At 41.1% G+C, this 23,790-nt stretch overlaps 1 protein-coding gene across 1 annotated transcript; it reads left to right on the forward strand.

The window, feature by feature from the left end:
- Positions 1 to 92: 92 nt before the first annotated feature.
- Positions 93 to 19,483, forward strand: LOC144889227 (uncharacterized; the record flags this gene model as incomplete). Its single annotated transcript, XM_078769267.1, has 3 exons — positions 93 to 389; positions 16,696 to 16,847; positions 19,038 to 19,483. Coding segments are annotated over exons 1-3 (697 nt in total), but the record flags the coding sequence as incomplete, so codon positions are not given.
- Positions 19,484 to 23,790: the final 4,307 nt, after the last annotated feature.

Below are 23,790 nucleotides of genomic sequence, written 5' to 3' on the forward strand. Positions count from 1 at the left end.
CGGTCTGGAGCCCTTTCCCCCTCCCCTTCTCCAAATCCCAGCCCACGCAAGCTCCCGCTAAGGATAGAAGATGATGCGAGGCAGAGTGCGCCGAGCGCGGGGAGCGCAGCGGGAGCCTGACACACGCGGCCCCTCTCGACACCCGGGACCAGCCTGAGCACACACGCTGCTCCGTCTCGTAACATTCGCAGGCGCACAGGGTCGAGCAGGGCGGGATCGAATAGCGAACGCAGCGGCGCATCTCGGCGGGTGTTGCGAGCACACTGCGACTCCTCAAGATCCGTGGGACTATGGAGGGACAACTGAAAGTTTGCTTGGTCGGTGGACCACCGTGGGGGTTTCGCCTCGGGGGTGGTCGGGAATTCAACATCCCGCTTACTGTGGCCAAGGTAAGGCAGGACATGTAACCTGCATGTGCCATTGACTTGGGGGCTGAGATCATAATAATTATTAAAACAATGTCCTGACGGATTCGAACCCTCAAAATAACAAGTGGATTTATTACCGAAAAACAACGGTAAATATACAATTTATACTTAAAAAGGGAATGAATTCCACCTTTTGGGATAAAATGCGGGTTGTCTCTCTTTTTGTGGAATCTTTCCCTTTTGGTGTGTTTGGTGAATTTTTTGTTGTTTCATGTTGTTATATCCTATATTGTTTGTTGTTTCCAAACTATTCACCTTATGGCAACAATTTGATGTAAGAACGAAACTGTTCACTTGTCAAAAATGATGTAATCTTCAATTATAATGATGGAACTGTTTATTATTAGTATTATTTATCCTTATAATTGAAATCATTATTATTGTACGTGTATTGTACAAGGAAATTTTAAAACTCTGAAAGTGACTTGTGAACTTAGGAGTAAAACGCATGGACATAAGGAGAACTTGGTAGGTATGGCACTGACCATATGCATATTATGCACTCAAAGGTGTGCGTGTACCTGGGTGATTTTTGGTAAAACAAAATGCTATAGTAGATAGGATGGGACAAGGTAGAGAAAAGACTAAAGAAGAGCCTAGAACGACACTCGCTGGAGCGCATACCTCCACCAGGCTGAACAACTTACACTTTGCACCAATGTGTCTGATCTGGATTTGGACCTGAACCAAAAATCGAATCTGCTTGTTCTTGTCACCCAACGAAGTCATCCACCAAGTTTTGTCAAAACTCGTCCACAACTTTTTGAGATATTGTGCTATTTGGCATTCGGACTATCAGATATTGAGATATACCCTTCTTGGCCCTTTGTCTCAATGGTGACAAATCACGTAAAAAATTCTAATATCCGGATTAAGATCTTCACCAAAATCGAATCAGTTCTTCCTTGTCACACACCCGACTCATCCGCCAAGTTTCGTCCGAATCCGTCCGTAACTTTTTGAGATATCCTCCTCACAGACAGACAGACAAACAAACAGGTGAATACGTCTGTCCACTTTTGGTGGTGGAAGTGCAAAGGAGGAGGGTGGGTCACAAATCTGCCTTTTGCATACATAATATATAGGTGGCCTTTGAAGATGTTTGCATTCGTGTTACTTGGAGAACTGGGATGGATTAAGCAAAGGTACCGAACAGTTTGAGTACGGGAAAAGCACGAGCATGGCCAGGTGCATTAGTTATTACTCCAGTGATATCATTAAGTTTGTAGGAGAAAAGAAGAAGCAAAACTTAGTACTGCACCACCAAGATGTGTCAGTGTCATACCTACCATTAGGATGTATGTATACCACAGGCAAAAACAAAGAATGGCCGATGCACCAGATGGAGTTAACACTACCAGTGAAAATCCACCAATTGGAAATAACACCACCAGCAGTGGGAGGCGACGTCACCACCAGAAGGAGACAGCCGTTAGGAGCTCGCATCAGCAACAGGAGGCTGCCAGTGGACGCGAACACCACCGACATGCAGGTGCCAATGGAAGCTAACACCACCAGGAGGAGGTTGAAAGTGGAAATTAATACCATCAGAGGGAGACTACCAGCAATAGCGAGAAACATCATCAGAAGGAGACTACCAGGAATAGCGGGAAACATCATCAGAAGGAGACTACCAGCAATAGCTAGAAACATCATCAGAAGGAGACAACCAGCAATAGCGAGAAACATCACCAGAAGGAGACTACCAGCAATAGCTAGAATCATCATCAGAAGGAGACTACCAGCAATAGCGAGAAACATCATCAGAAGGAGACTACCAGCAATATCTAGAATCATCATCATAAGGAGACTACCAGCAATAGCTAGAATCATCATCAGAAGGAGACTACCAGCAATAGGTAGAAACATCATCAGAAGGAGACTACCAGCAATAGCTAGAAACATCATCATAAGGAGACTACCAGCAATAGCTAGAATAATCATCATAAGGGGACTACCAGCAATAGCTAAAATCATCATCATAAGGAGACTACCAGCAATAGCTAAAATCATCATCAGAAGGAGACTACCAGCAATAGCAAGAATCATCATCAGAAGGAGACTACCAGAAATAGCTAGAATCATCATCAGAAGGAGACTACCAGCAATAGCTAGAATCATCATCATAAGGAGACTACCAGCAATAGCTAGAAACATCATCATAAGGGGACTACCAGCAATAGCTAAAATCATCATCAGAAGGAGACTACCAGCAATAGCTAGAAACATCATCATAAGGGGACTACCAGCAATAGCTAGAATAATCATCATAAGGGGACTACCAGCAATAGCTAAAATCATCATCAGAAGGAGACTACCAGCAATAGCTAGAATCATCATCAGAAGGAGACTACCAGCAATAGCTAGAAACATCATCAGAAGGAGACTACCAGCAATAGCTAGAGACATCATCAGAAGGAGACTACTCGCAATATCTAGAAACATCATCAGAAGGAGAGTACCAGCAATAGCTAGAATCATCATCAGAAGGAGACTACCAGCAATAGCGAGAATCATCATCAGAAGGAGACTACCAGCAATAGCTAGAATCATCATCAGAAGGAGACTACCAGCAATAGCTAGAAACATCATCAGAAGGAGACTACCAGCAATAGCTAGAATCATCATCAGAAGGAGACTACCAGCATTAGCTAGAATCATCATCATAAGGAGAATACCAGCAATAGCTAGAATCATCATCATAAGGGGACGACCAGCAATAGCTAGAATCATCATCATAAGGGGACTACCAGCAATATCTAGAAACATCATCAGAAGGAGACTACCAGCAATACCTAGAAACATCATCAGAAGGAGACTACCAGCAATAGCGAGAATCATCATCATAAAGAGAGTACCAGCAATAGCTAGAAACATCATCAGAAGGAGACTACCAGCAATATCTAGAAACATCATCAGAAGGAGACTACCAGCAATAGCTAGAAACATCATCAGAAGGAGACTACCAGCAATAGCGAGAATCATCATCATAAAGAGAGTACCAGCAATAGCTAGAAACATCATCAGAAGGAGACTACCAGCAATAGCTAGAAACATCATCAGAAGGCTTCCCAGTGGGAGTGAATGCCACAAACAAGAATCCACTTGTTGGAGCTAACATCACTAGCAGGAGGCTGCCAGTGGGAGTTAACATCACTTGCAGGAGGCCCCCAGTGGGAGCTAACATCACTAGCAGGAGGCTGCCAGTGGGAGCTAACATCACTAGCAGGAGGCTGCCAGTGGGAGCTAACATCACTAGCAGGAGGCCCCCAGTGGGAGCTAACATCACTAGCAGGAGGCTGCCAGTGGGAGTTAACATCACTTGCAGGAGGCTGCCAGTGGGAGCTAACATCACTAGCAGGAGGCTGCCAGTGGGAGCTAACATCACTAGCAGGAGGCTGCCAGTGGGAGCTAACATCACTAGCAGGAGGCTGCCAGTGGGAGCTAACATCACTAGCAGGAGGCTGCCAGTGGGAGGTAACATCACTAGCAGGAGGGCCCCAGTGGGCGTTAACTCTACTGGAGGGAACCAGCAGTCTGGCTTTTGCACCACTGGCCTGGCATCATACTTGCTGGCCTGTCAGTGAAGTTTAATTTAGCTCCTCACGTCAGCCCTGCTTTCTCAGCAAGCTCTGCAACTCACAAGAAGCCTTTCAGCAGCCGTTTCAGCATCACGTGCACGTCAGTCAAAACGCAAAGCAATCTGACCACACCTGAAAACCACCTTTGAACCGCAGAGAACAGAAATTATACAAGATCCAGGAACGAAAATGCCGGTGAAACGAGAGACAGCACCTGGAATTTTGTTGCGGTCACTGGAAACGACTCCACATTAGGAATTGCAATTGGAAGGTCGCATGGGAAAGGCCAGAGAGTGTTGGATTTGGGGTTAGAGGAGACCTGTATTATTGCAGATTTTGAAATGACCCTGACTCCTTGTTCATGCACCTCTGAAACCTAACGCTGTCTGTCTACAGTCTGCAACGATTATTTTAAGCCCCTCGCTTATCCGCTGCACATAACCCATTGCCCCTTTTCACCTCTACAAGGAACACAAGAAAGCCTTTTTAGTGGCGGGTGAGGCAAGATGTACATTATTGAAAGAACTCGATTCAGACTAAAAGAGCTTAATCTATCTGGCATGAGAAAAACATTTCTTACTTTTTTTCAAATTAAAAAAAGGCATAAAGATGTCTTGAGACAAGTGAAACTATACAGGCGTAGTGTTGCCGGAACGTTGTACTTGGCATGAACTTTGAACAAAGAAGCTTTGAGTTTGACTAGTTGCTGAAGTGTGGCGCTTTGAAATGCAGAACAAATGAGAACCTTCAGTCTACGTGTCCAGAACAATATAGTTTGACAGCGCAGGTCTCTCCCGTCCCGCCTGACGCATCTTCTCCCACCTTAAGACCCTGAAATAGATCAGTTGCCCCAAACCCCCTTGCTAGGAGCCCACTGCGGGGCAAGGGCGCGTAGTGCAGCCCGATCAGACAAATTCCTTACGTTCCTACGCGCTGCACAGCTCGTTCCCCAACTTAGATCTTGCTCAAAGTTTCGCCATCACTTGGGATTCAATTGAACGCCCAGTCAGTCTCATTATTGTCCTCTCAAAATCAACTGTCGTTTTCATTACTGTTCATTGATTGTTGGCAGTTCCTATTTTAATAGAACTTTGTTTTAAGGCTCATGGCAGAGTTTGGACATAAATCACGAGCAGGCCAAATACAAGAGCTCCTTGGACATTAATACAAGAGGTACAATCCTTGGACATTAATACAAATACAAGAGCTCCTTGGACAAGAGAAGACATCCTTGGACATTAAAGTGAATTACAGTGACATTAGCAGTAGACAATGGACAAATACATAGAGTATGTGAGATTTTAACCTGTGTTCCAATACCGTTAGGTGTCAGTTCAGATGGTAACACTAAATAGGCCAGCCTTAAACAGGGTATTCATCTATGGTACAGTGACATTGGGCATGCCTAGGGTACTTTTATAAATTACCAATCTGCTAATAAAAAACATACATGTGCATTGTATTAGTGTGTCCAGCAAATAAGACCCTGAAGCATGTTGTAGATGGAAACTGCATTTTAGAGACTAAACTGTTTGCACCTGAGTTTTCTGCACACTAGACTCATTGAGTGCGGCTGAGTAAAGAGAAGAAAAAAAGAAACAAACATTGTTAAGGGAGGAAAAGGTTTCAATGAACATCAAGCTAACATAATGGATGCGGATGCGCATCGTTTTGAAAAAGAATTGCAACAGCAATCAAGAATGCCACTTAGTTGATTAATTTTATTTTTTTATGAAATAATTTTTAGTATACTTTTAAAATCCACAGCTGAGTACCCTCAATCCTTTGTTCTCGAATCCAAACAAATCTTTGGCCAACTTGGCATGTACTTTTACTCCTAGTTGGTGTGCAGTGGTCCAGCTCGGACTGTGAACCAAACCGGGGACGCTTTGTTCCGACATCAAATGTCAAATTAAATTAATCACAAACGAATTGGCGATTCAATTCAAAAAGGTCAAAAGCCCCGTGGCTTGAAGTACCAGCCTTTTGCTTGTGAGACGTCTCAACATATTTTCACACATTTGATTCCAATTAACTGTATGTGCAACACATTGGATTCCAATTCCAAATTGATGTGAGGTATGCAAGGCCTTTGCACCTGATGAAACTCACTGTGATTCCACTGCACTTTCTGAAACTGTGGGAACATAGCATAGAGAGAGTCATGTAATGGGAATTCTACATGCTACAGCAAATGTTAAAGGGCAAGAAATTGAGAAAAATAATGTGGAAATTAAAAAAATCAGGAAAGGATGGAGAGAAGTTGAGGGAAGGTAGGGCAGATGTACTGCATTGTTATTTCCTTGTTGTTTTTTCTTGGCTGTTTCTCTCTTTTTCAACAATTACAATCACATACAGAGCCTTTAGAAAGTATTCACACCCCTTGACTTTTTTCACATTTTGTTGTATTCCAGCCTGAATTTAAAATGAATTGAATTGAGATTTTAAAAATTATAATATATATATATATATATATATATATAGTCACGTGAAAAAGTAAGTACACCCCATGTAAAGTTTTGACCTTTTTAACGTATTTCAACATACAGGTATTTGATCTTCATTTCAACAATATTGATAGATAAAGGTGATTATAATATAACAAATAGCATGAAACATTTACATTTTGTAGTCCATTGTATAATTTAAATAAACATAAATGCAACTTTCGCGTGTGGAAAAAGTAAGTACACCCTTGGCTCTAATAGGTGGTATTGCCCCCTTTGGCAGAAACAACCTCAAGTAGGCGTTTCTTATAACTGTCTACCAGTCTCTGACATCGACTGGGAGAAAGTTTTGCCCACTCCTCCATGCAGAATTATTTCAGCTGTGCGATGTTTGAGGGGTTTCTTGCATGCACAGCTCGTTTCAAATGCCCCCACAACATCTCGATGGGATTTAGATCCGGGCTTTGACTTGGCCATTCCAGAACCCTCCATTTCTTTCTTTTCAGCCATTCCTTGGTGGATTTACTGGTATGTTTAGGGTCATTGTCATGTTGCAAGGTCCACCTTCGGTTGAGCTTCAACTTTCCGACAGATCGCCTCATATTATCCTCAAGCACCCTCTGGTACAATGAAGAATTCACAGTGGATTCTATGATGGTGAGCTGCCCAGGCCCTGATGTAGCAAAGCTGCCCCAAACCATAATATTTCCACCACCATGCTTTACAGTTGGTATCAGGTTATTGTGGTCAAATGCTGTCTTTGGTTTTCGCCAAACATGTCTTCTGGTACTGTGGCCAAATAGCTCTACCTTTGACTCAACTGTCCAGAGCACATTGTTCCAGAAGTGCTGGTCTTTGCCTCGGTGTTCTTTGGCAAACTTTAGTCTTGCCCTGATGTTCTTTCTGGACGGCAAAGTTTTCCTCCTGGCACACCTCCCATGTAGATCAAATTTGTGCAGCCACTTTCTAATGGTAGACTCGTGCACTTTGACATCAACAGTGGCAAGAGCTACCTGTAGGTCCCGTGATGACATTCTGGGGTTCTTGGAGACTTCTTTCAGCATCTTGCAGTCTGCTCTCGGGCTGAACTTGCTGGGGCGGCCTGGCCTGAACAAGTTGGCAGTTGTTTGGAATCTTCTCCACTTGTAGATGATCTTCCGGACAGTCGAATGATTGATTTCAAATTGTTTGGAGATCTTTTTAAATCCCTTCCCAGACTCGTAGGCATCTATAACCTTCTTTCTGAAGGCCTCAGAGAGCTCTTTTCATCGAGGCATGGTGACGCCGCACACTTCAACAACAAAGAGCAAACCAAACTAAATGTCTGAGGTTTAAATAAGACAGGTTACTCCAAGATCCTCTCTAACGATGTTCTAATCATTTGCACCTGAGCTGGTGCACCTGATTCTAATTTTAGGTATTTGAAGTAGTGATAAATGTAGGGGTGTACTTACTTTTTCCACATGCGAAATTTGCATTTATGTTTATTTAAATTATACAATGGACTTCAAAATGTAAATGTTTCATGATATTTGTTATATTACATCACATTTATCTATCAATATTGTTGAAATGAAGATCAAATAGCTGTATGTTGAAATATGTTGAAAAAGTCAAAACTTTACATGGGGTGTACTTACTTTTTCACATGACTGTATATATGTATATATACATACATTGTGTTACACAGTTGAAAATAGATGATTGATCTGCATTTGCAAAACCATCTTTGACATACTTTCACGAGAATCACAGTAAGACCTGCTTAAAATTAAACACTAAAGCCAGAGCAACAAGACCTGCTTAAAATTAGTGTTTTAGTTCTGCTTGCAGGTTGTGTTGCGACTACACTTGGACAAGTTAAAGGGCCATCTATATATTAGTTTCACAATTTATGTTTGGGGTGGTGATGAAATATCCATTATTGGCAATTGGATTGCCTATCTGTGACACACGGTATTAAAAAATGGACACTTCTAGGAATTTCAGGAATGAAGTCGGATATTGAAAGAGGTGGATTTGGGGTATATTAACGGTGGTAGAAAACATCAAGGATTTGGATGGGGGAAGATAAGAGATGGTGGTGAACAGCTGTTTTGAAGACCTGGAGAGAAGAGTGGGATTGAAGAGAGTGTGGGAGTTTGTTCCAGAGGTGGGAGAAAAGAGGAATGAAAGAGTGAAGGTGAGCAGAGAGTCTTCATTTTGGGTCGGAGTCCATCGGAATCTTGAAATATTGAAGAGTTGTCTTGAAATATGGGTCGGAGTCTTGAAATATTGGTCGGAGTCTTGAAATATTGAAGAGCTTGTCATCACTTCTGGTCTGGATATAGATGCCTCAATTCAGGTGCTGCAAAGATAGATAAACAAATAAATAAAGTACACAACTATATTTCATTTGATTTCTTATTGGAAAAAGATGTGATATTTCTCTCTTGAAAGAGTAGAGAAACATATTCATATATTCACAAAATTACATGATGATGTTAATCGTTATTGTTGATGTTAATCCTCTCCAAGAAGTTCTGTCGCTCAAGCTTTTGGGTCTCACTATCTGCCATGATCTTTCTTGGGAAAACCACATTTCCAAGCTGGCCTCCAAAGCCAGTCGCCGACTGGGCATCCTCCGTCGTGTGAAGTCCTTCCTCGGCACACCTGAGCTCCTCACCACATACAAGGCTTTCATCCGCAGCTCAATGGAATACTGTTCTCCCCTATGGGCCGGTGCTCATGCCTCACACCTCGCTCGGCTTCACGCTGTTGAAACCAAAGCTTTCAGAATCATTGGAATCTCCCGCGATGAAGCTATCTCCGAGGGCCTTTCACTCACTCACCGCAGACAGGTAGGTGGTCTTTCTGTCTTCTACCGACTCCTCTCCGGCCTTGCTCCCCCAGCTCTCTCTCTGTGCTTTGTCCCCCAAATATTCCTACAGGTCGCACAATATCTGCCAGCAACCCTCTGATGGTTAAACTGCCGAAATCTCGGCTCTCTGCTCACCTTCACTCTTTCATTCCTCTTTTCTCCCGCCTCTGGAACAAACTCCCACACTCCCTTCAATCCCACTCCTCCCTCCAGGTCTTTAGAACAGCTGTTGACCACCATCTCTTATCTTTCCCCATCCAAAACCTTGATCTTTTCTACCCCCACTAATTCACCCCAGATCCACCTTGTTTGAAATTCCAACTTCTTTCCTGGAAGTCCTGGCAGTGTCCATATGTTTTATACCTCTCCCACCCCCCCTTCCCATGCCTCCCCCCCCTCCCAAAGCCCTCTCCCTCCCACAGATCTCTCGATGTCCATGCTCTCAGATGTTGTGTTTGTGTTCCTCCCCCTCTTGCCCCATCTTGTCTACCGCTCCCCATGTTATATGTTTTATGTGTCGGTTTGTCTTTCTGTGTGATTAATGTTAGCTCTTTCACGAGCCTCGATCTTGTATACAAAAAAAAATAAAAAAATAAAAAATTGTTGAGCAATAAAGCTTAACTTGCAACTTTCAGAGGCTGTCATTGCCAACAGTATACAATGTTTTATTGAATTCATAATGACTACCCACAGGTTTTTTTTTTTTTGGTTTTTTTTGCCTTTATTATATTTGTTTGTAAGTTTTAACATCCAGAAGTATAGGCTCATGAAGGAGCTAAATGGCAGAGGGTAGCAGAATTGCAGACTGCGATACAGAATCAGAGGGGACTTGAGTAGATTAGTAGAAGAAAGGAAGGGACAGGAATTGCTATTGCAATGTTCATTGGTACTGAAATTCACTTTTCATTTTGACAATATGAGGTACGATTCCTTAAAATAAAAAACGAAAGGATGAATCCTACACCTACCTCATATTGACTGTGCTGTGCTTTTTTAAGAAGCATAAAATTGCACACCAGTGTGCACACCGTCCGATATGCATATTGCAGATGTTTCTTTAGATGATGTTTTCGATGACAGATGATGTTGATACACCACGTTTACTGTGAAATCGATTTTCCACCAAGGGAGGTGATGTTCCCTTTATTTCTGTCTCAGCGTAGTGTATTTGTTCAATTATATTATATGAGTGTAGAGTCCGTCAATAATGACGTAGCCAAGATTATCCACCCCCATCAGCACCATCACAGCACAGTTGTTAAAGAACGCAACTCACATGATTGTGCATTTTCTTTTGGTTCATAAAGAAAAGTATGATTATTTTAGAAATATGTTTATTATCAGTCATAAGGGAACTTCAAATGACTGAGTAAAATTACTAGTATATTTATATTTTTACTATTATGTATTTTACCCATATATATATATATATATATATATATATATATATATATATATATATATATATATATATATATATATATATATATATATATATATATATATATATATATATATTTTCTTCTTTTACTGCAAATGAAAATTACTAACGTCTCACCTCCAGCATTATAGTTGTGAAAACAACCGAAATGGTCATACAATCAAACCAGCAAATATACAAAAATATATATTTTACAAACCAAAGGGGAAGACACAAACAAAACCACAACCAATTTTAAAGGAAATGCTCATGCAAGAGCTATAAATACATCAAGAGCAAATTAAGCGAAAAACTAAGAGAGAGAGAGAGAAATGTATTCAAGGACACAGGAAGAAACATATATGCAAGCAATCAGTTCCAAAGAAAAAAAGTCAAATCAATCAGGAATTATAAAGTAATTACCACTGTTGAATCATCGACTGAGCACAGAACATTGCCAATACACCACTTTCTCTCAAAAAGTTGGACGTTTCCATTACTGACAAAGAAATCAAATTCTAGCTTGAGTCGTGTTGAGACAAACCCTTTAAAAATAGAAATAGCATCAGAGCCATAGCAGTTATCTATTTTAGAGAGAGAGAGAGAGAGAGAGAGAGAGAGAGAGAGAGAGAGAGAGAGAGAGAGAGAGAGAGAGAGAGAGAGAGACGAGAGAGACGAGAGAGACGAGAGAGAGAGAGAGAGAGAGAGAGAGAGAGAGAGAGAGAGAGAGAGAGACACAAGAGAGAAAGAGAGAAAGAGAGAGAGAGACAGACAAGAGAGAGAGAGAGAGAGAGAGAGAGAGAGAGAGAGAGAGAGAGAGAGAGAGAGACAAGAGAGAGAGAGAAAGAAAGAAAGAGAGAAGAGAAAGAAAGAAAGAAAGAAAGAGAGAAAGAGAGAGAGAGAGACAGACAAGACAAAGAAAGAAAGAAAGAGAGAAGAGAGAGAAGAGAGAGAAGAGAGAGAAGAGAGAGAAGATAGAGAAGAGAGAGAGAGAGAGAGAGAGAGAGAGAGAGACAGACAAGAGAGAGAGAGAGAGAAAGAGAGAGAGAGAGAGACAGACAAGAGAAAGAGAGAAAGAGAGAAAGAAAGAAAGAGAGAAGAGAGAAAGAGAGAGAGATACAGACAAGAGAGAGAGAGAGAAAGAGAGATAGAGAGAAAGAGAGAAAGAGAGAAAAGTCAAGGGGCATCCCTGTTAGTTGCCCTTTGTTTAAGGTGAAGTTGATGATTCCACTTCCTTTGCTGTTGCATTTTGCCAAAATATTTCTGATTCTCTTTGTGTGAAAATACACAATTTCTAAGTTATCTTTTAACAGATCTTATATTATTGATTTTTTTGAAACATGCAGTAAAAACCTTATGTTTAAATAAAGAGCTTAAAAACACCACACATTTTGGCAGATTTTGTTACCAAACTTGGCAGCAGTTCTGTTGAATATTTTAGCGTTTTGTTTTCTTTTGATCTTTCTTCGGCTGCTACTTTTTATACAAGATTCTGATTTGAGTAAACACATCAGTGTTCTACTCTGAGCCAAATATTTTCGTAATTGCAATGAGCTTTTAATCGCATGTGAGGTATTATATCACAGTTCAATTGAATTATTGCTCTCTTTCGAATTGAGCAAATGCTGATCGACTGTCATCTTCAAAGTCTGATTCCAAATCCTTGGTAATTATTTGTAAGGAAGCTGCTGAAAAAGGCCTTCTTCATCTTCCTTATCCCATTGTCAGGCTTGGATCCATCATTTGGGATTGTGCCTCAGCAGTTGTGCCCCTCTCCTTTTCTACTTTCTCTCAAAAACAAGTCGATAATCCATTACAAGGATGAAAAATACCGACAACAAATGTAAATAAACATTATTTCCGGGAAAAATATAGCCACAAAACAAATGTTTACCAACAGCAGCTTTCTTTCCCAATTCCACAACTTTAATGCGGCTGTTTTAAGATTTTTATTAAAATGGCAAAAATGAGCCGAATAGGAGTGGAAAGTTTTCTTTTATTTTGTTTGCCAAGAATTCTGCATGGCAGATAGAATGAGCATGTGACACACTGTGACGAGATAACCGTATGTGTTTCTTAACTGTTATTGTCAGGCCTGCATGTTTACCCGTCGCTTCGCTGATTGGTGGGTTTAATCAAGAGACAGCATGATGTACTTCACAAGCATATTATATATCTATCCGTGAGTGTCAATGAGACTGTAAAATGAAGTGAAACGTGTGCAAAAAGGATATTTTATAACACATAGTTGTTGCTGCTGTCATTGTGGCTGTGCTTGCTGCTGTTTGTGTGCTCCTTTGGTATACCTTTATTTATTTATTTTGTATTGCTTCAAGAAATATTTCTTCTGAATTTCGTGGGATCCTTCTGTGTCCTTCTAAAGGGTCCTTGCTATCATGGAATAATAAATGTTGCCATTGGAACCACTGCTTTTAGCTCATATTCCCACTTCTTCTTCTTCAATTCAAGGAAGAGGGCTTTTAAGACAGGCAACTTTAAGGTTAAACGGACATAATTTTTTGTTCTAAGTAAATTTATTATTAGTTTTCCAACCAAGTAAATCTATTATTAGTTTTCTAACAGTACCCGTTTTATCACCGACAACAGCAGGAACCCTGTAGAATGAAGCGTGACACACTGATAGATGGACGCTTCTCCTTTCAGTAATAGATGAGTGACGATAGCGCATAAAATTCAGAAATAGATGCATCACTCGAATTATAGATAAAATGTATCAAGAGTATTCCAAAAACATCACTACAACTTCCAAATATGCAAGCATGCATCCTAAGCTCTGCCTTCATGGCTTTCTTTCCCAATTCGACTTTGTTTTATAAATCCAGTTCAAGATTCCAGAACATATGATTGAAAACTTCTGCTTCTTTGCTACAGTAGAGCCTTCATAATTCCCTTCGAGTACCCGACTGCAAAGCCGCAATGAGCCGGCAAAGCCAAAGCCTCTTGCCACTATTTTACCCATCACTATGGCATCAGTAGGTTAGGTAGTTGGTAGTAGGTAGGTGTAGTAGGTACCGTACCTAGTTCAAAATGACACCATTTGCATTCTGGATGAGATTAAAATTTATAATAAAAATTTTTTTTTTGTTTTTTTGTATACAGAGTCGAGGCTCGTGAAAGAGCTAACATTTATCAAACAAACAAATCAAACAAACAAGCAAACAAAGTATATAAAAAGGGGAGCGGTCGACAAGATGGGGAGAGAAGGGGAGGAAGCACACAAACACAACATTTGTGTTTGTAATTCTTGATTAATTCGGTGAATTCTGTCTCAACTTCGGATATTTCCGGCCGTGAAAAACTATCCCCTACGGCCGCGAGATTTCTAAAAAATAATTCTTCGTCAATTTTAGGATATTTGACGCCGTTTTCAGCCTCCGAAACGCGGTAATAAGCTTTTTTGAAATATTTTTTCAAATGCTCGAATCTCATTGGTTCCGGTGTTTGGTGACGATTTTCGTTGAAGATAACCAGGGCCCGTGTGGGCCCGGGTGAACGAGGTTGGTCTTAAAGTATTTTAATTACAAATTAGAGGTGCATAAGATTGTGAATCAAAAAAAGACGGGTGAAACAAACTCCTGTTGAACTTTTTCGCAATTTTTTATGCATACTTCCGCATCCGCAAGATGGCGGCCTCCATGGAGCGATTTGGTGCGTCAAAGCTTCGAAATTCTCAAAGGATTCAGCAAAATCTGGCTTTTCAACATAATACGTACGAGTTCATTCACAACACCGGCTTCGCCGGCTATGAGTATTAGTTAGCCAGTTAAGAGGAAGCATCGTTCATTTTTTCAGGAAAGCACCAAATTTGGCACAGATGTAGTATGGACCTATACAATTGTTTTCCTGAAGGACACCCAAAAATTCAGAAAATTCAAAAAAATGTCCTGGATGCCGTGAAAAGGGGGAGAAAACGGGTATTGATTCGAACTGTAGATTCTGATATTGTGGTCTTGGCAATAGCACACTACTTTACCTACCAGTCACACGGTGTGGAGGAACTCTGGATTGCCATTGGCACTGGTAAAAGCTACCGCTACCTTGCCATCCATAAAATTGCCACCGGCCTTGGCCGCAGGAAGTCTGAGTCTTTGCCATTATTTCATGCCTTCACTGGCTGCGACACAATGTCATTTTTTGCCCAAATTGGGAAAACGACAGCCTGGACGGCTTGGGAGGCATACCCCAGCATCACGCAGACCTTTCATGCTCTCGCTTATAGGCCATCTGTGGACGCTATTACTATGGAACTACAGAGCATAGAAAGATATGTTGCCATCCTCTATGACCGGACTACCGAGATAAAGACAGTGAATGACATGCGCCGACACTTGTTCACGAAGAAGGCAAGAACAATTGATCACATTCCCCCAACAGCAGACGCCTTCGAACAACACCTAAAATTGCATGTTTTCAGGCTGGACACGTATCGAGTCAGGCACTTGTGCCCTACCCAGAACTTCCATCACCAGCTGATTGGGGCTGGATGAAAACAGGGACTTCTTGGACACCAATTGTAGTAGTACGCGTCTGTGCGAGAGCCTCCACCTTTCAAGTGCCCACAATATTTTAAGTTAAAACTGCAACTGTGTGTAACTTTGATTAATTAATACCATTCCATTGTTATCAGAGACCAATAAAACAATGTGTATCACTTGGAATTGAAATTTTACCTAAAATACTATGAGAGATTCAAGGAAAATGGAAACACCATGGCGGCCATCTTGAAATTAAAGATGATGGGTGCCAATCTTTATGCAATTGATCCCATTGGATTCAGAGACCATGAAAACATGGGGTAAGACACTGGAACTGTGGTGTTATCGCTCATAGTATAGAAGTTATTGAGGGAAATAGGTCACAGAGGGCGGTCATGTTGAAATTCAATATGGCGGCCACCAGGGGTTCTGAATTTTTGGGCGCCCCTCAGGAAAACAATTGTATAGGTCCATACTACATCTGTGCCAAATTTGGTGCTTTCCTAAAAAAATGAACGATGCGCCTTATTTTTCGGTCTTAACTGCCTAAGTATATAAGACAGTCATTCGGATGGCCAATTTGTTTCCAAATACAGAATACCGCTTATGTAAGCTATATTATGAGTACATCTCGCCTTCTGTTGAAGATATGATTGTTATAGTTTATTATTCTGCCATAAAGTTTGTGCTGTTCACCTTCATATATTTTTTGCACCTTACTATTTGCACCAGGATGATTTCTGAATACATATTCAACTAAAATTGTTATGTTAAAATACTTCAGCATACGATTATGGTTTTAAGTATCATGGTAAATAGGTTTACATCATTCATGGATGCTTTAAGAGTATTCAAATTTTGAGGAGCTGAGATTAGATCCAAGTGGACTTCACTTTGTTGGCTTCCTCAATATATGAATGACAAGGTTATTTTTTTTCAATACTCTTTATGCTTTATTTATTGGGCACAAAGTGTTACTTTATCATAAGATATAAAATTTAACATAGAATATCAAAAAAATTCAAAAACAAAAATGATTTTTTTTTTTCAAAAATATATAAATAGTACCTTAGGATCGAAAAATAGGACCTTCGACCTTAGGACATACATACGGGAGAGATAGTTGCAGACCGGACGTTTGGTCCTATTTCACAAAAGTTTGAGGGAGTAATTCAATGATGTGACGTGACATGGCAGACACTGCACAGAAATATATATGTATATATATAAAGATTAACATCCCACTGTCTTAAAACATCCAATCCAATGGAACCACAGCTAACAGAAATTATTTCCAAACCATTGGTCTCGATCAACTTGTACACAGTTGTTATATTGTCCATGAGGACTTGGTTTACCATAAGTAACTGTCTCCTTAAACTCCTTCCACCCCTCTCTCTTTCCCCCAAATCCCTCCTCTCCTACTCTTTTCTGCCCCCATTCCCTTGTTTCCCACACCGAAGCTGAGAAAGCAGAGTGTAGCATGGCGAGCAGGCTTGTGTGAGCACGACGAGGTTCTGGCAATCAATGGTGTGCCATGTGGCACTTTAACGCATACTCAGGCCATGCAGCTCGTCGACTATGGTGGAGATTATTTGGAGTTCCTCATAAAAAGGTACTCATTTACATTCATACCCTCAGTATCAGCTCATATTCATGCATTTTTACCTCTAATATAATTAAAGACTTTGTCATCCGGTTTTGCTCTCAGCATTCTCTATTCCCGCTTTACCTCTTTCATTGTCTGAAAGACAAACATCCAACATCATATTGTATTTCGCTGCTGGGGTGGACCGTGACGAGGTGATGAAATGAAGCTTTCTCCAGCCATGGTTGCACCGAAACTCCTTGATAATCGTGTAGTGTAACCCCAACCAATCTCGGTGGCGTAATGGTTAGAACGTCCGCTCTGAGTCTGGGAGGTCGACGGTTTGAACCCAACCCTGGCCTAGTCATACCAAACACTTTAACATTAGTACGTGCTGCTTCCTTGCTTGACGCTCAGCATTTAAAAAGGACGGAGCACGGACAACCAATCGGAGGATGGCAAACGTTTCGTAGGCTTGGCCGGCTGCATCGTGGAGCACTTCTGAATGGCTTAATTGGGAGATATGGAATGCTGTGGAATATGACACTCGTATCATTACCTTTGTCAGGATACACCTCGTCAACAAAATACCGCACAGAATGATGAAAAGCAACTCTACTCCAAAGTATGGGGGCCCAACCTTGAGGTTGTGCAGTAGTGTAGCAGCATAGCAAACCTGTTGTGCATTTTGTGATACAAGCACCAAATTTGGCACAAATGTACATTAATATGTTGCGAACATTTTCAGATATTGGGCCACTTGAAATTCCGTAATTTTTTTTTTCAAATTTTTTCAAATTTCGTAATTTCAAATTTTTCGGGTGACACCGTCACAATTTCGGTCTTCGAGGCCGGCCGATATAGTGGGGCGGCTTAGCCCAAATATTCAAAAGAATTGTGCATTTTGTGATACAAGCACCAAACGTGGCACAAATGTACATTAATATGTTGCGAACATTGTGTGGTCAGCAATGAAGACGAGAGTCTGAATTACATGTATGCAAAAGACCTTGTGAACCAGTGAAGCAAATACACGGGTAAGCATGAATTAAATCTAGGGCATGATATAATTTCCATGATGTTTACCTCTACACTCAATGGTGGAAGGAGGTAATGTTTTGATCCCAGCTTGTCTGTATGTCTGTTTGTCTGTTAGTCCACAAAATTCCAGACAAAGCTTGTAGTAGTGGTAGTTGTAGTGGTAGTGGTGATAACAGAAATTGTTATATAGAACTGAACTTATATTATTATTATATGCAGAAAATAACTTCATTTCTATATGCCCTGCAGTGGACAGGTTAATTGGTTTATGCACTGAAGGGGTCACCCTGGTGTGCACTGCTGTGTTCTGCCTCACTGAGTTGTTCAGGTATGATGTACTCAGCACAAGCTTCCGGTCGGCCCGGAGGTGGGGGTGCGGGGCCTGTCACGGAACGTCAAAACAAACGGCCTGCCGGGGCCGCCCAAAAGTCGGGCGTGAGGGGCGCGTCCACTAATGGAACGCCTCTCGCTTCCCAGATCGAGGGCCACGTGGTCAGGAGAACCTCGTCCCTTCCGGTCACACTTTGCCTATCGGCCGGCCTCGAAGACCGAAATTGTGACGGTGTCACCCGAAAAATTTGAAATTACGAAATTTGAAAAAATTTGAAAAAAAAAATTACGGAATTTCAAGTGGCCCAATATCTGAAAATGTTCGCAACATATTAATGTACATTTGTGCCAAATTTGGTGCTTGTTTCACAAAATGCACAATTATTTTGAATATTTGGGCTAAGCCGCCCCACTACAGGAACAGAAGCCTGATATTCCTTTTCCAGATGTATATGCTTGCTGGTGCTGAATACCTCGTTCAATAATCAGAGGAAACGTTGTTTTTTTACAACCAAGTACTGTGCAAACAACAACCAATTAACTTATAAATAAGTTTACATATGACACAGTGTAATCGCATGAAGAAACTATTTTCTCCATGGCCACTTAAGCCATTGAAGCTAACTGCTGATATTTGTGATATACCTACGATACCTCCTCTTATATAACTTTTATGAATACCACAATGTCCATAGCGGTGTTTTTTGAGACTCCTTCAAAAATATTTTTCTGATACCATTCTCTTCCAAAATATGCCGAACTTACTATGTGGAATTGCATATCCCTCTGTAACGGAAATATTTTTTATTACCTACTAATATATCATTGGAACTTTGTTACTCCCAGAACAACGGATGTTGAAGGGGAGCTGCACGGACAGGCCCTGCCACATCTCAGCTCAACCCAGGAGACCAAGGATTACTCCAGAAATACAGGTGACAAGGTCATGATAACACAGGCAGAACAGTATCCTTCTCAGGGTCCCTGTCCGACTTGGCCAAGCAAAGTGGAAACGTCGCTTTGCAGTGATGGGGTGGGTGTCACATCTGTCTCGGTCCAGCTTACAAAGCCTGCCAATGACGGAACTCCACCAAAAGTGGAATATGGACCTGAGGGAGTTTCACTACAGCTAAATGTCCCCTGCAACGAGATTTCTGCTGACGTGCCAAAATCTACTCCAATGGCGGCAGAACCACCCATACACCCATTCCTGAGCGGAGGTATTCCAGCCGAGATGAACATGGATGAAGAACAGTTGATTGCCACTTATCGGGAAAGAGCCAAGCAGGCCAGTAAGTACCTGTACATACCAAGTACAAACAACAGCTATTAACTGATATTATAATTTATAACTATAATGTCATGAATAAACTATTTGATATGGTCACTGAAGACATTTCACTAACTTTCTATTGGCCCCTTACTTAGAGGGGCTGTATGCCTTGTCTGGGGCAATATCCATTAAAATTTATTTATTTATTTAAATAATTAATTAAATGCTGTGATATGTGTGATATACCTACGATACATTCTACTCTAAAAGTTACATATAATCTCTCTCCTTTTATTTACATTTCTTCCCAACATTCTTTTGTTTTTGTTCCGCTCCCTCCACATTTCCTTTAATTTATATCCTCCAACATTTTTCTTCCTTCTCCCAATTTTTGAACTCTCATTTTAACCAGATGACGATGTAATATGTGGATGGACCTGAACACATGATGTGCTGGAATGATAGCTCATTTGACAATACGAGTACACCCACTCCGTACTGGAGCGGCAGGAAGGGTCATGTCAATAACCTCTTTGCGGTATATAGATTACAGTAGATCTAGGATCGGGTCCGATAAGCATATAATGCCTCAAGAACGGCGGGTTTCGTCCCTTTCAGTTTTTTGTTAAGGAGCAGTAACAAGACTGTTTCAAAAGGTAATCAAACGTGTTTTTGGTTTATAATATTTAGACTTCCGGTAGGGGTGCCCCACCAAATGGCACAATTAGCTATTTATACACGTTAACACGTTAACACAGTGTTTGTCCAAGGACGAAAAACCCCTTGGGGAGATGGGAGATATTATTAATTAGGTTTCCTCCACATTAAATGTAGAGGAAAACCTATTGTTTTTTTTTGAGGATTATTCTTATTCTTCTGCCTGATTTTTCACCTCCGAAAACTATAAAATTAATGTTCTCAGCAACTGTTGGTCCGATTGACACGACATTTTCACCAAGTGATTGGTTAGACATGTATAATTTTTTTTACTGCTAATTATGACATCATACGTCACGTGGTATGGACGCCATCTTGGAAAATACCTTCAACTTTGCCCCTCTATATCTCAGAAACGGCTCAATGGAAAAAATTGAGTCATGGCTCATTCTAAAGAACTCTGAAATGGGACCAAAAAATGTTTATTTAGGATATTAAAAGTGCAAACGTTACGAAGTTATCAATCAAGTGCCCTTGATACCACGAATATATATATGTTATTTTAATGACCTAAGTGAAAAAAAATTCAGAATGCAAAAAATTTCGACGTCATACGTCACATGGTTCAGTCGTCATATTGTTTTAAGTGAAGTGCCTGAAAAACCACTAAAACACATTTTCTCTGAAACGACTGAACAGATCGAGGCCAATCTTTACACGCACAATCACATACCCATGACGAACAAAAAGTTCAGGAATCATGACGTCATAAGTCACATGGTTTAGGAGCTATGACGTTTTCAAGCATAAACTTTTAAAACCTATCTCGTCCCTCATTTTTGAACCTATCGAGTGGAAACTTCACAGATATGTTCCTCATATCAGTCTGCTAAAATGACCTTATGGAATTTGCGATAGGTCACGTGGTTTGGCAGCGATAAATAATTGAAGGAAAATAAAAAAAATTATATATCTTGAACTGCTTCATTGATCGACGTCAAACTTTATAATAAAGGGTTATGTCATGAAGGGGAACAAGTATGCAAAATTCCAAGATGATTGGTTGTACGGTCTGGAAGCTCGAAGTTGTTATTGTGTGAAGAAGAAGTTACTCTGCATGAGGCCATGTCACATATTCTGGCTCTGCGATTTTTCAGGTTTCTTTTCTTGAAAAATCAATTTCTCTGCAATCGGTGGACATATGGACAGGAAATTTTCACCGTAGGAGTGCTTTGGCCTGTAGAATCCGTTAAGGCTAATTATGACGTCATACGTCATGTGGTACGGGCACCATCTTTGAAAAACCGAAAAACTTTGCACCTCTATATCTCCAAAAGCCCTGTGTAGAAAAAATTGAGATGTCTCATTGTAAAGAACTTTCCATGGAGAATAACCTATGTGAATGATGAAGTCATAGGTACCTCCATTAGGACGTCATAATTCGACAGGTACAAAACTTCATCCGATCAGGATGAAATTTCTTGAGTATCATCCAGGGATAAATTGATGGAGCAATAATAATAATAATGTGAAAGCGAGAAGGTGGAGGAAACTGGTCATCACTGCCAGTAGTAATAAAGTGACAGTTCTAGTATTAATATTGTTTTGTAATAACATTAATATTACTAGGGCATTGCCCGTACTATATCTATATCTAAAATTATATCCCCCCCCTCTATTTACATGAAATGGTTTGGTCCAAAGCGAACGGCTTGCGAGTACGGTGACAATCCCCCCCCTCTATTTACATGCAATGGTTTGGTCCAAAGCGAACGGCTTCCGGAGTTTGGTAAAGAAATCGCCATCGCGTGCACAAACGCGCAGGAAAGCGAATGAATCGCAAATTCGGTTTTATTAGTTTTAAAACATAGTTTAACGCCAACATAGTTTGCAAACGTGAAATAAATGAATACGCTCTCAAATGTGCCATCCGAGGCAGAGTGTGTCCGCCACGTTCGGCACACGCGATCGTTCGCTGCTCTCTGATTGGTTGAATCGTTTTTTGGACATAGCTCGGTAAGTAATTGTCCGATTAATATGAAACCTTGAAAAGGCACATCCTCGGGTCCCCAGCAATATACCTGGCAAGTTAAAAGTATATCGGACCCGTGGTTGTCGAGAAACAGCGGTCACAGACAAACAGACGTACAAACGTACAAACGTACAGACAGAGATTACTGGAATTATAGATAGATGCTATAATAATTGGTGTTGTTATTGCTTTTATTATTACTAGGGCATGCCCGTACTATATCTATATCTAAAATTATATCCCCCCCCTCTATTTACATGAAATGGTTTGGTCCAACGCGAACGGCTTGCGAGTGGTGACAATCCCCCCCCTCTATTTACATGCAATGGTTTGGTCCAAAGCGAACGGCTTCCGGAGTTTGGTAAAGAAATCGCCATCGCGTGCACAAACGCGCAGGAAAGCGAATGAATCGCAAATTCGTTTTTATTAGTTGTAAAACATAGTTTAACGCCAACATAGTTTGCAAACGTGAAATAAATGAATACGCTCTCAAATGTGCCATCCGAGGCAGAGTGTGCCCGCCACGTTCGGCACACGCGATCGTTCGCTGCTCTCTGATTGGTTGAATCGTTTTTTGGACATAGCTCGGTAAGTAATTGTCCGATTAATATGAAACCTTGAAAAGGCACATCCTCGGGTCCCCAGCAATATACCTGGCAAGTTAAAAGTATATCGGACCCGTGGTTGTCGAGAAACAGCGGTCACAGACAAACAAACGTACAGACGTACAGACAGACAGACAGAGATTACTGGAATTATAGATAGATAAGCGTCCTTGGAAAAAACGACACGAAAAGCTATCTTAACTTGTATATACACCTCAACAGGAATTTTGACCAAGACGAAAATTTCACCCCCTCCCCTCCCCCCCCCCCCCCCCCCCCACCCTCTTGGGGAGGGGGCAAATGAAGTCAATACAACCTCCATCATGTGACCCTCAGTCCTCCTGCCACGTCTGTTTGAGATTAGATAAGTAACGACCGAATGTATCGTGGTCAAAAAGACAGACAGACATGAAGTTGCGTATTTGAGTATGATGCACACTGGAACAGCATCAGTGACCGGATGCAAAAGTACGTGAATAATAAAATTTGTACAAATTGCCTGTTTCATTGACATGCAAGCATGGTGCTACATCTTGGGGCATACCATGCTCCCACAACATCTATCTATAATTCCACTAATCTCTGTGTGTATGTGTGTGTGTATGTATGCGACAACGATTTCTCGACAACTACCGGTCCGATATACTTGAAACTTGCCAGGTATATTGCTGGGGACCCGAGGATGTGCCTTTTCAAGGTTTGAAATTAATCGGACAAGTACTTACCGAGCTATGGCGATTTAGCCGTTCGCCGTTCGCTTTGGCGTTGCGAATGGACCAAACCATTCCATGTAAATAGAGGGGGGGGGTTCTGTGGTCGTTGCGAATGGACGAAACCATTTCATGTAAATAGAGGGGGGGGATTGTCACTGTACTCGCAAGCCGTTCGCCGTTCGCTTTGGCGTTGCGAATGGACCAAACCATTTCATGTAAATAGAGGGGGGGGATATAATTTTAGATAGATATATAGTACGGGCATATATATAGTACGGGCATGCCCTAGTTATCTATAAAGAGTAGGCCATGCATGTTA

This window comes from Myxine glutinosa, unplaced genomic scaffold, assembly GCF_964187855.1.
Source record: "Myxine glutinosa unplaced genomic scaffold, kmMyxGlut1.1 SCAFFOLD_1849, whole genome shotgun sequence".
Taxonomy (NCBI): Eukaryota; Metazoa; Chordata; class Myxini; order Myxiniformes; family Myxinidae; genus Myxine; species Myxine glutinosa.